A 13,019-nucleotide genomic window follows, 5' to 3' on the forward strand; every position below is an offset into this window, starting at 1 on the left:
GTTAACGCCTTGACTATATGTTAAGTGGTAATTCTTACTCCTGCCATTACTGATATTAAGAGTTCACAAAACAATAATTTCTTTGAGTATCACACATTTCTCCTGAAGCATCCTGTATTTATGAATACTACACATGATATACAGTACACTTTTATGTTAGTGTCAGTTCTTTTCAAAAACAGCAGTTAAAAAAAAAGGGGGCTTCATATGTGCCAAAATTTTGCCAACATTTCTCACCTGAGACCAGCAGTAACTTCCTTCCACAAGCGGCGAGACTCATTGTCAGACTGTTCTGCTATTGGTCGAACACGTTTTTTTGTTATGTCGATACGATTAACATCAACAAACACCTCGGTTTTCTGAAACAAACATAACATGAGTAAGGTACAACAACACGCATGCAAACCCCCCCCCCCCCCCCCCACACACACACACACACACACACACACTATTATTTCTATTAATCATGCAGTACAAACTGAGAAATGAAAGATTCAGCCTAGTTCTCAAAAATACGGCACTTCATTTGGAAAATGATGAAGACAAGGTTTGTGCAAGGTAGAGTGGTATACTACACTGCTATTTTAACTGAGAAACATAAAGGGTAACTACGATAATGATTAAAGCAGAAGAAATGAATTAAAATTTGTGCTGCAGCCAGGAATTGAACCTGGGTCTTCTTCTTGCTTGCTAGGCAGAACTGCTAACCATAACACCACCATAGCACTATGGTTAACACTGCTGCATGAACAACCTAAGTTGAGTGCCCTCCCCACAACAAACTTCAAATCATATCTTCTGCTTATTTTCCCTTACACTGTCACTATTGCCAAGGCTCTCCGGCATTGGAATAGCACCCCAGCACTGGACGTAATAGAAAGTCCTGTACCACAGAGGATCTTCTAGATCTTATAATTACATTTTTCCCTGAGACATTCATTAATTCATTTCTTATGCTTCAATCATTATCATAGATAAAGAAGAGACTTTAATGTCCTGGGGAAAAATGTAATTATAAGATCTATAAAGGGAAACTGATATGAACAATTAGCTACAAATGAAATTCTGGAGTTGTTAGTTAAAATTTATAGATGCAGGGCCCAACAGCAACATGAATTACTAAATACTTCAAGTTTCCAGTCACATCAAGTTTAACTTTCATCATCTTCTGATCAAATACTCCTCAGACAGTGTCGAGTAGTGAACAACTGCTGTGCTATCAATGTATCTATGTAGTCATGTTATATAATATGACGTGAAGTGATGCTCAGTTCATCACCAAATAAGACAATGTTTTTGTCTTACATCTGGTGAGGCCACTTCATATACCCAGCTTCATTGAGCTGCTGGTGATCTTTGTTGAGAGTGTTTCCCAATATTTTAACTTCCACTGCCCTATTTATTACGTTCTCCATGTGACAATGGAAGTGGTTTCAAATAAAATTTTCTATTTGTTTCCTGAAATACATTCCACTACAGCCAATTTCTCAGAATATCATAGATGCAAACACCTTGTGCTTTATCAAGCATTAATCTATTGTGTAAACTATCCGCCACACACAACTGAACCAAAAGCATATAGTTTCTTATATATGCTGAGAATTTTGACTCCGTTATAATCCTTCATCGGCCTGAAACATTGTCGCTGTTTGTACTGGAGACCTGAAGACTGATATGTTGCTTGAGTTAGAAGCCAGCTAGGTTCCCCACTATTTAGCCATTAAACTGTAAAAAGTCAAATGTGTCATGAGCACAGTATTAAAAGCAACTAAACTTCTTGAGTTGTAAAGTCAAGTCCATATCACAAAAAATAATGCATAAGCAGGTTTACTGTGGATGGAGCTGGATGGTTTCCAATTACAATGCGGTTTGTCTGCTTGCAACAGTCTGTGTTGCAATGAGAAGGCCACTAGCTTACTCAGTGACAAGTATATGTGTCTGCATGATATGCAGTTGTGTTCAGTGAATTAGTGCTCAAATAGCAGCTCATTTTTCATTTTTGTGATATTGTTTCGTATCACGTACAGTGCAGTTTCGAAGACACTAGAGGTAGCTTGTTTTATTGTTTAGTTTTGATTGGTACTTCTTCATATATTGTTTTATATAGATTTGGACTGTAGAAACGGATGGGAACTGTGCTGCTTGCAAAAGGCCACAATGTCAACTGGCTGTTGTCCGTATATGGCTGCAAAGTGGCACTGGTCATGGTTAACAGATAAAACTCTCTAGATGTTAATGTGTGTCCCAATGCTCAACATCTAATCAGCCTGTCCTCATATTAGGGTGAATGACAGACAATGGTGGGTTTATGATATAGACTTTCTTGCTGGTGTCAATCTCTTAAAATACTTCTGGGTGTACTGCAATGTCACCTAATAAAATACTTAAAAAGCTAAAATAAGCTGATGTTTCGATCAAGTTTCAGCAGCTGTCATCAGGGTTGAAACACTGGTTTATTTTAGTATTTTACAAAATGTTGTGGCAGTACACCCAGAAGGATTATAATGAGAATGCTAAGTTTGCTTACTCTACAGTTGAAAGGCAAATGTGGATTCAAACATGCAAAAGTTAATTAACATGTTGAAGACTGTTTGCAATGAACTCCTGATTTACATGTATACACAAGGGGACGGAGGTACTCTACTGGCTATTAAAATTGCTACACCACGATGATGACATGCTACAGATGTGAAATTTAACCGACAGGAAGAAGATGCTGTGATATGCAAATGATTAGCTTTTCAGAGCATTCACACAAGGTTGGCACCGGTGGCGACACCTACAACGTGCTGACATGAGGAAAGTTTCAAACCGATTTCTCATACACAAACAGCAGTTGACCGGCGTTGCCTGGTGAAACGTCATTGTGATGCTTCGTGTAAAGAGGAGAAATGCGTACCATCACGTTTCCGACTTTGATAAAGGTCGAATTGTAGCCTACCATGATTGCGGTTTATCATATCGCGACACTGCTGCTCACGTTGGTCGAGATCCAATTACTGTTAGCAGAAATGGAATCGGTGGGTTCAGGAGGGTAATACGGAACACCGTGCTGGATCCCAACGACCTCGTATCACTAGCAGTTGAGATGACAGGCATCTTATCCGCATGGCTGCAGCCATCTGCACGAACAGTTCGACGACGTTTGCAGCAGCATGGACTATCATCTCGGAGACCATGGCTGTGGTTACCCTTGATGCTGCATCACAGACAGGAGCGCCTGCAATGGTTACTCAACGACTATGCCTGCGATGGTTACTCAACGACAAACCTGGCTGCATGAATGGCAATACATCATTTTTTCAGATGAATCCAGGTTCTGTTTACAGTATCATGATGGTCGCATACGTGTTTGACGACATCGCGGTGCACACACAGGGGAAGCGTGTATTCGTCATCGCCATACTGGCGTATCACCTGGTGTGATGGTATGGGGTGCCATTGGTTACACGTCTCGGTCACCTCTTGTTCGCATTGACGGCACTTTGAACAGTAGACATTACATTTCAGATGTGTTACGACCCGTGGCTCTACCCTTCATTCAATCCCTGCGAAACCTTACATTTCAGCAGGATAATGCACGACCGCACGTTGCAGGTCCTGTGCGGGCCTTTCTGGATACAGAAAATGTTCAACTGCTGCCCTGGCCAGCACATCCTCCAGATCTCTCACCAATTGAAAACGTCTGGTCAATGGTGGCCGAACAACTGGCTCGTCACAATATGCCAGTCACTACTCTTGATGAACTGTGGTATCATGTTGAAGTTGCATGGGCAGCTGTACCTGTACACGCCATCCAAGCTCTGTTTGACTCAATGACTAGACGTATCAAGGCCGTTATTATGGCCAGAGGTGATTTCTCAGGATCTATGCACCCAAATTGCATGAAAATGTAATAACATGTCAGTTCTAGTATAATATATTTGTCCAATGAATATCCGTTTATCATCTGCATTTCTTCTAGGTGTAGCAATTTTAATGGCCAGTAGTGTAGTTTTAAATATGGTAGCCGGCCGGGGTGGTCGAGCGGTTCTACGCGCTACAATCTGGAACTGAGCGACCGCTAAGGTCGCAGGTTCGAATCCTGCCTCGTGCGTGGATGTGTGTGATGTCCTTAGCTTAGTTAGCTTTAAGTAGTTCTAAGTTCTCTAGGGGACTGATGACCTCAGAAGTTAAGTCCCATAGTGCTCACAGCCATTTGAACCATTTTTTAAAATATATTAAATATACTGATTGCTATTTCTTACTTAATGGGGCAATAACCGGCCTGTATACATACCAAGTACAAAACTATGAAGTAGGAAATCTCCACCTGCAAATGTATATTCATTAGACCACATTAAAATTTTGCTTAACTTCAAACCCAGCTATCTCAAACCTGCCCCACAATTTAACATTCAGTTATATACAGCAAATTAATGTGTGTGTAACACATTCCAGTCATTGCCTATAAAATTATGAGCATATTGTGAGCACTCAATCTCCAAGTGCAGCATTCCTGACGGTTATTTACAATGTATTATTTCCAAGCAGTGGTGGCTTCAATTCAATTTTAGTACTACAGAGAGACGCTAGATAGATGTTCCTGCTTCCACCAAGTACTACATGGCTTGAAAAACATTTGTAGATGTAATCAGTCCCTGCACATTTGTTGTCCCAGTGTGCTTCCGCAGTTGTCTTGATCGGAAAAGTCTGTCATAAAATGTGGAACGGTTTGACTGATAATGAAATTGTGTGGCTGCTTGAAGAAACTGGATCCTAAACTGATGATGATAGTTATGAAATCAATGACAGTATTTTTGAAACTGACAGTAATCTGCTTCTGTCCTTCATGTTATAAGCTGGAGCCACACCAAGAATACAAAAATGTTTACGACATTTGGGGGGCCTGTTGCAGTCACTGTTCCCCAACTATTAATGTGTTAATCATCCTGGAACTATGGACAGTTAGAGACACATATTATCTCAAGACCATGTGTATGTGTTTTTGTTTTTGTTTTCAGAGGGCTATTTTAACCCGGCTGATCCTAACGCGATTACGTATATCTATTGCGTCCATAAAGTTAGAGTTGAAAGAAATTCTCTTGAAAATAAAACTTCATCTGGTACCAATCAACAGCTACTAGTGAAGAAACCAAATTTTATGTTTGGAGACTAATTAGAGAGGAGAGGAATTAGAGATCAGTGGAATGTGATATCCACTGTACCCTAAGCATCAGACCAATCACTGTCTGTAACGCTTTATACAGAAATCTTTGTGTTGTCAAGACTTGCAGTTGGTGGCACAGACAAATCCTAGAAATATGAGGTTTCCAAAAAAATCTTCACACATTGCCGGTCAGAACCAAATTGACAGTCTAGATGATTATAAAATGTGACCATACCAACTTGATCTCGATACAAGAATTCACGTTGTACAATATTTCACATTGATATTTCTCCAACAAAACTGTAGAGAGCTAAAAAACATGAGCAAAAATGGTGTGAGCATTCTTTACTGCAACTGTATGGAATGTTACACTCTTGATGGAGCAATCTAAGATCTTGAGCCTGATGTTGTTGGAGTATGTGTTCTCAAGCTATTTTAAAAACCTTACAGAAGCAGTCAGTCTTGCAAGATGGCCTTGTTTCATTAAAAAAATGAGCTTGCTGTTCAGGCAGCCAAATCACAAGCAGGTGCAAGGGACTCCCAAACATAAAAAATGCATGTATTTCTCTCAATAAATAGATAAAGAGAATCATCTGTGGACTTGGTTGTTTCATTGGCACTACAGCATTCGCTGACATGGCCATTAGCACCATTTCAAGATTGATTCAAACTTCTCTTTAAAGATGGCAGAAAAAAAATCAAAAATACCAGGAGATTCTGTCATTAATAAATACTGAGCTATTCCAAGTCACAGATGAGTAACGAGAATATTATTTCTATATTAAATATGTGGTTGCACTCAACGCATTAAAAAAATTACATTCATACTCCTAAGAGGCAAGGAATTAGATTTTAACATCTCACGAAAGTTTAAAAGGCACTTGGGGTACCTCAATAACGTAGCTGTAAAATTTATATCTTCAGTGTCACAAATCTATGGCTGTTTCTATAAAATATGTTGCTATTTCTGAGATGGTTGTTACAGTGTGACAGCTGTTTCCTTCCAAATCCGTATCAGATTTTGCTTCCATACTGATATCAGAATGTACAATGTCTCTTGCTTCCAAACATATTGTATGCCCACTGCTCTCTCATTGGGTGCATAGAACCAGCAGTTGACACACCCCCTTTTGTTCCCATCATACGTCATTGTAAGTGTTGCAGAAATGTATATTATTGTTGATTGTTTGTCCGATTTTAAAGTCAAGTCAATTCTGACTACAAATGGATCAGGCAAATTGCAGTTTAGATATGGTAGAAATTCATAAAAAGCCAAAGTATGTGATACAGATTCCCATGGTTGGCAACACGACTTAATTTGCTGGCTCTTCTCTACTCTCCCCCCCATACCCATCCTAGTTCTCAGCCAAGATGCTGTCACTGTTCCCCCTTCACACTTTGCTTAGTACCGTGCTTGAGCAGCTGCAAACACAGACAGCAAATTCTTCTAAGGTGAAAGTCATATATAACAACAGCAACCAATACAAAAATAAAAGATCACAGTCAAGATTCAGTCCAATTCTCAAACTTTCGGGCATCCCGTGATCTGACATTGTTTTCTACTTAAGTTTCCATCTTGTCTCATCTGAGTGTTACCATCGTATTCTACAGCTGATTAAAGGCTCTAATACATGAATAGTGACCAAATTTATCATCTGCATCTGTGACCAAATTTATCATCTGCATCTCACTTAGTAAATTACTATGGTCTGTCAAAACCAAATAAACACTGATTTGGGTTCAGAATCAAGCAACATTTTTTAAAGGACAACATTTTTGCTTCTGAATGTTACCCTTAGTTAAGAAACAGCATAAATATTCATGTATGGTACACAAACATGTATGAGAAATTCTAATTCCTGTGTTTCGTAAAACTATTAAATTTTTAGCAGAACAATAGATTGTTGTAGTGGCTAGTTCATAGTTTCTTGCACATTCCTTCACTAGTGCCGTGCAAGTAAAATATCACGCGTTTGTTTGAGTGCACATGACCTCAACAGACAATGCTTCATCTGTAAATGCACCAAGACTCTCAAATAATCTGTTCAACAACATAAAAATATTGACCTCCGCAGCAATATATATTTATTTATATCACTTCATTGCTGACACCACTTTCTGGTGCACAGCTGCTATTTTTGCAAGGAGAACATAAGATTCTTGAAAAGAAGAGAGAGAGAGAGAGAGAGAGAGAGAGAGAGAGAGAGAGAGAGAGAGAATATTTATGTAAAAAGATCTAGTAAGTGTATTACTCACCTTTATATCTGTAGTCATTAAGATAAGGAGTGTTCAAATCAAAACGAACAAAACACTGTAACAATCAAATTGCTTTAAGTTTACATATTCCACTTTGGGATAATGTAATGAGACATCTAGGCAATGAATGCATGGATTGTCTCCTTCCCCTAAAAAACTCAAAGCTATGCCCTCAGCAGGCAAATGATGCTCACCATATTTTTCGACACACGAGGTCTGATACTCATCAAATTCCTTGAGCATGGAAAAACCGTTAATAGTAATGTGGACTGTGAGACACTTCAAAGCCTACCCGGCTGCTCACAGGGATTGTGCTCCACAATAAAGTGCGTTCACACATCTCCAAGGTGACATGAAGTGTACTGGCCAAGTAGGAACAGGTTAAGGATCCATCCCACAGCCCAGATACGTTGTCCTGTAACTTCCATGTGTTCAGTCCACTAAGAAGGCTCAAAGGGATCTGATTCAACTCTGACGACAAAATGGAGAACACAGTGGAGTACTGGCTCCTGTCACAGCCACAGCAATTCTGGTAACAAGGGAACAGTGGGATAGCTGGGCTCAGGCCTCTGGTGAGTACTTTTGAGTAAAGACTTCAGTTATTCCCTCAATGTTGTTTTGTACCTTTTATTTAGAACACCCTTCATACAGACTTGTGTGGTGATATTTCACTCCTGTGAAGTAGCTGGTTTCAATCTTAATGGTGGAAAAAGTTTTTAATACCAGTATTTAACAGCTAAGGGAAGGAGAGGTACTAGCATGAAGTCACTGATCACCAGACTTTCCACAAATGACCTGCATTAAATTCCACACCTGCATGACGTCTGACTGTGTGAAGGCATGTAACGTTGTTGGCGATGATACATCTATCACACAGGGTCATTACGTCTGACCTCCCGCTAGATGCTATCTGAAAGGAGAAGACAATGTGTTGGCTCTACAATTCACCTTCTCCATAGATATGGCAGTACAGACATGACATCAAAACTCTGCTTCATCATAGCCACCTACAGGGACAGGCCTATAAAAACTAACACTGAACACTCACACTTCACAAAGGAAAGGTACCATTGTGCTTGGAAAACTTTTCCAGTTACTGCAGGTGCCAGAACGAGACCCCCCCCCTCAGCCCTCCCACTCCCCATCCCTGTTGGTCCCACCACTAGTGATCGATCAGACAACACCACCAACATACTGAAGACATCCAATAAACAAAATTTGGTAGTCTCATGTGAAACTACCGAGAATAATTAATAATTACATCCTAATAAGATAAAGATGACATACTAAACGTGTGATTATTTATTTGGTACCAGAGTATTTAAAGTTTTTATTTACATATACATACCCCGTCAGCCCATTTAGCTTCCATACAACCATTCCACTCTCCACTGACAGTCAGAAATGGCTTCTTGTCACCAGGCTGAAATGCCTCCGCTGTAATACGATTCTTCTTACCACCATAAAATGGTTTAGTATGGAACTCAATATTTGCACTGTAACCAGTTTTGGCACATGTAATTGTAACCGAACCACCCAACTCAATCCATGGAACTGTCAGAATTGACCTGTGTCAACATAAATTTGTATGACAATAGACAGACATGGCCAAATTACATTCAACTGCTGTAAACATATTATAAAACCCATTTGAAACAATTGTTACAAAAGTTAAAAGTTTGCAATACTTTTGGTTTTCTTATTTTTTACTCAGTCTTTTTTACACTAACTGGTGCTATTTTTGAGCTCTTGTGATAGTTCATTCTATAGTACTATATATTCACTTACTTCACACACACGTTTATTTCATTTCAAAACTATATATTATTCTCCCAGGTCACTATTCTTTACTTTCACTCCCATGCGCCTAGCTTTGAAAAGGCACGAACAATGAAAGCAATCCAACTTTTTATTTCTCCTATGTTTGCAAGCACAAGACATTACATATCATCAGCGTAAATATTTCACCCATTGCTTCAACACACACACACACACACACACACACACACACACACACACACACACACACACACAATGGGGAGGGGGAGATAGAGAGAGATGGGAGGGGGATTTCTGATTAATCTCTGTTGAGTACTATTGGTTAAGGAATCCATGGTTATAAAAAGCTACAACAGCTGTTAGCTTAGCGTATCTGTTAACCTGATGCTGCTTGTCAAGTTTTCTCAAACTGATGGGCTGCTCAGAACCACATGGTGCCCACAGAACTTATTATCTTTTCTGACAATCCTTCACATTATTTTAAAACAAATGATATATTATCCATGTTACTACTACATCTACATACCTACTCTGCAATCCACTATGTGGTGTATGGTAGAGGGTACCATGTACCACTACTAATCATTTCTTTTGCCATTTCACTCACAAATGGAACAAGGGAAACACAATCATCTATATGCCTTTGTACGAGCCCTCATTTCTCCTATCTTGTCTTCGCATTCCTTACATCAAATTTACATTGGTGGCAGTTGAATTGTTCTGCAGTCAGATGCAAATGCCTGTTCTCTAAATTTTTTTCAATAATGTTCCGTGAACAAAAAGTCATCTTCCCTCCAGGTATTTCCATTTGAGATCACAAAGTGCATCCATTGTATTGTGTGTTGAACAAACCTGTCTGTAACAAGTTTAGTAGCATGCTTCACAATTCCTTTGATGCCTTCCTTTAATATGACCTGGCTGAAATCACAGACACTCAAGTAGTGCTCAAAAATGGCACATCCAAGTGTTCTTTATAACATCTCATTTTAGGTGAAATCAAGCATTGGAAAATCCAGGACGGAATAACGCCAGTATTATGAAAAGGAAAGATTGCTACTCACTTTGAGCTGCAGACAGGCACAACAGAAAGGGATTAAAGCTTAAGCTAAGCACTCTTTTTGTTGTGCGTATCTGTGACTCAATGGTTCCTCTGTACCGTGAGTAGCGATCTATCCTTCACATAATATTGTTGTTCCTCCTTTGAAGGTGAGACACACTTTCCTAAATTTTCCCAATAAACCGAAGTCAACTAAAGCCCTCACTTTGCAACATTATGCTTATTTATTTAATCAACATAATTGCGTCAAGCAGCTCCCCGCTAATACTGTATTCAAATATTACAGATTTTTTTTCCCTACTCACCTGCATTAACTTGCATTTTTCTACATTTAGATATGGTTGCCACACATCACACTAAGTAGAAATTGTTTCCAAGTCATCCTGTTCTTTCCACGACCATTCAACGACAACACCTTCCTGCTGACTAAAGCGTCATTAGCAAACAGCAGCAAATTTCTCTGCTTATCCTGTCAGTCAGATCATTTATGTACACAGAGAGGTCCTGTCATACTACCACGCTTGGATTTATGTTAACAGTCTGCAGTGGGCTACTGTGTCAAAAGCTTTCCATAAAGCTAGAAATATGGAGTCTACACATAAAATGACTTCCAAACCGAGCTCACATTTCCCTAGTAAGAACCAACTAACTCTTAAGGAATACTGTAATTTACTTTAACTATAAGCCCACCCATTTTGTCAGAATTTTTCTGTGTCCAAAATTATCTCTTACTTTAAGTTTAAATAACACAAAATAGAGTATCTGCATTCAACAGTATTATGAAAAGGATAGTTGTTACTCACCATACGATGGAGATGCTGAGTCGCAGATAGGCACAACAAAAAGAAAGTAAGCTTTCGGCCAACAAGCCCTTCGTTGGAAGTAGACCACACACACACACACACACACACACACACACACACACACACACACACAAAAAAAATCCCAAACCCTTCATTTGGTTTGGATTCACTGCTGATAACTTCAAAATCTGGATCAAGGGTGAGGACACCCTATCCACATTCCTCCAGAACCTCAACACCTTCTCCCCCATTCACTTCACCTGGTCCTAATCAATCCAACAAGCCACCTTCCTCGATGTTGATGTCAACCTCAAAGATGGCTAAATCAGTACCTCCATCATCATCAGACCTACCAACCACCAACAATAGCTCCACTTCGACAGCTGCCATCCATTCCATACCAAGAAGTCCCTTCCACACATGCTAGCCACCCGTGGCCATCACATCTGTTGTGATGAGCTGTCCCTTTCAAAAAATACTGAGGATCTCTCAGAGGCCTTCACAAACATGTACAAAAACAGATCTCCCATGCCTTAGTTCTCCAGTCACCCACCACTTCCCACAGTCCCAATGTCCGGTCACAGAGGAGCATTTCCCTAGTGATTCAGTAGCACCCAGGACTGGAGCAAGTGAAGCACATTCTCTGCCGTGGTTTCGACTATCTCTCATCATGCCCTTAAATGAGGAATTACCTACCCACTATCCTTCCCATCCCTCCCACAGTGGTACTCCACTGTCCACTGAACCTACAAAATATCCTTGTCCATCCCTACACAACTCCTTCTCCCAACCCCTTGCCTCATGGCTCATAACCTTGCAACCTTGTAACAGACCTAGATGCAAGACCTGTCCCATACACCCTCCCACCATCACCTACTCCAGCCCGTTCACAGACATCACCTATTCCATCAAAGGCAGGGCTAACTGTGAAACCAGTCACATGGTCTACAAGTTAAGCTGCAACCTTGTGCTGCATTCAATGGGGGCATGACAACTAACAAGCTGTCTGTCTGCATGTATGGCCACCAACAACTTGTGGGCAAGAAGCAGCTGGACCACCCCCACTGCTGAACATGCCGCCCAACACAACATTCTTCATTTCAATGGCTGCTTCATACCCCGGAGCACCTGGAGCCTTCCCACCAACACCAGCTTTTCTGAATTGCACAGGTGGGAACTCCCCCTGCAATATATCTTATGTTCCCGTAACCCACTTGGCCTAAACCTTCATTAGTCTTTGTCCTTACCCTCTAGCCCCTTACCTGTTCCCATTCAAGCACCAAACAATCCTCTATTCCACCAATGCACCACACCCACAGTCTTCTCTCTCTTTTTCCTTTACCTCCCACCCCCCTCCGTCTAACTTCATGACCACACGTAGCTGCTCTATCCTCTCTTCATCTCATCACTGTATGCTCCCACAATCAGCACTTTACTGTCCCCCACCCTTACTCTGCTACCCTTCTCCCTCCTCGAGCCAGACGCCAGACCCCTCCCTAACACCAACACCTGGCTGCTTCTCCCATCACTCACTGCTGCTCACAATCTGGCCTCAGCAGCCAGAGACTGTGGTTATGTGTGTGTGAGGTGCATTTGCTTCAGTGTGTGTGTGTGTGTGTGTGTGTGTGTGTGTGTGTGTGTGTGGCGTCTGCTTCCAATGAAGGCCTTGATGACCTGATTGTGCCTACCTGTGACTCAGCATCTCCGCTATATGGTGAGTAGCCACTATCCTTTTCATAATATTGTTACATTTCATCCTGAATTTTCCAATATCTGCATTCATAATTTCAGTGCAAAAGAAGGAAGGCAAGAACAAAAGGGAGGAGAAAACTCCATGTATATCAGTAGAATTCTCTGTAACAAGCGATGATGAATGTTTTTGTACATTCTTTTCAGTGGAACTTTTTGTAGACACTCCACCCCACTGTAGAGAATACACTACGACATGCCAACTTCATCTTGTTACGAGATGCCA

At 40.6% G+C, this 13,019-nt stretch overlaps 1 protein-coding gene across 5 annotated transcripts in view; it reads right to left on the reverse strand.

Moving 5' to 3' along the window:
• LOC126485117 (oxysterol-binding protein-related protein 9) overlaps nt 1-13,019 on the reverse strand; it is a 520,094-nt gene that overhangs the window by 35,645 nt on the left and 471,430 nt on the right. For all 5 annotated transcript variants that reach the window (XM_050108748.1, XM_050108747.1, XM_050108749.1 and 2 more), the window contains 2 exons: nt 8,754-8,973; nt 238-359 (listed from right to left, as the gene is read on the reverse strand). In XM_050108748.1, the coding sequence (XP_049964705.1) occupies nt 238-359; nt 8,754-8,973 (342 nt within the window). The remainder of the gene's footprint in view (nt 1-237; nt 360-8,753; nt 8,974-13,019) is intronic.

The sequence above is a fragment of the Schistocerca serialis genome, chromosome 6, assembly GCF_023864345.2.
Source record: "Schistocerca serialis cubense isolate TAMUIC-IGC-003099 chromosome 6, iqSchSeri2.2, whole genome shotgun sequence".
NCBI lineage: Eukaryota > Metazoa > Arthropoda > Insecta > Orthoptera > Acrididae > Schistocerca > Schistocerca serialis.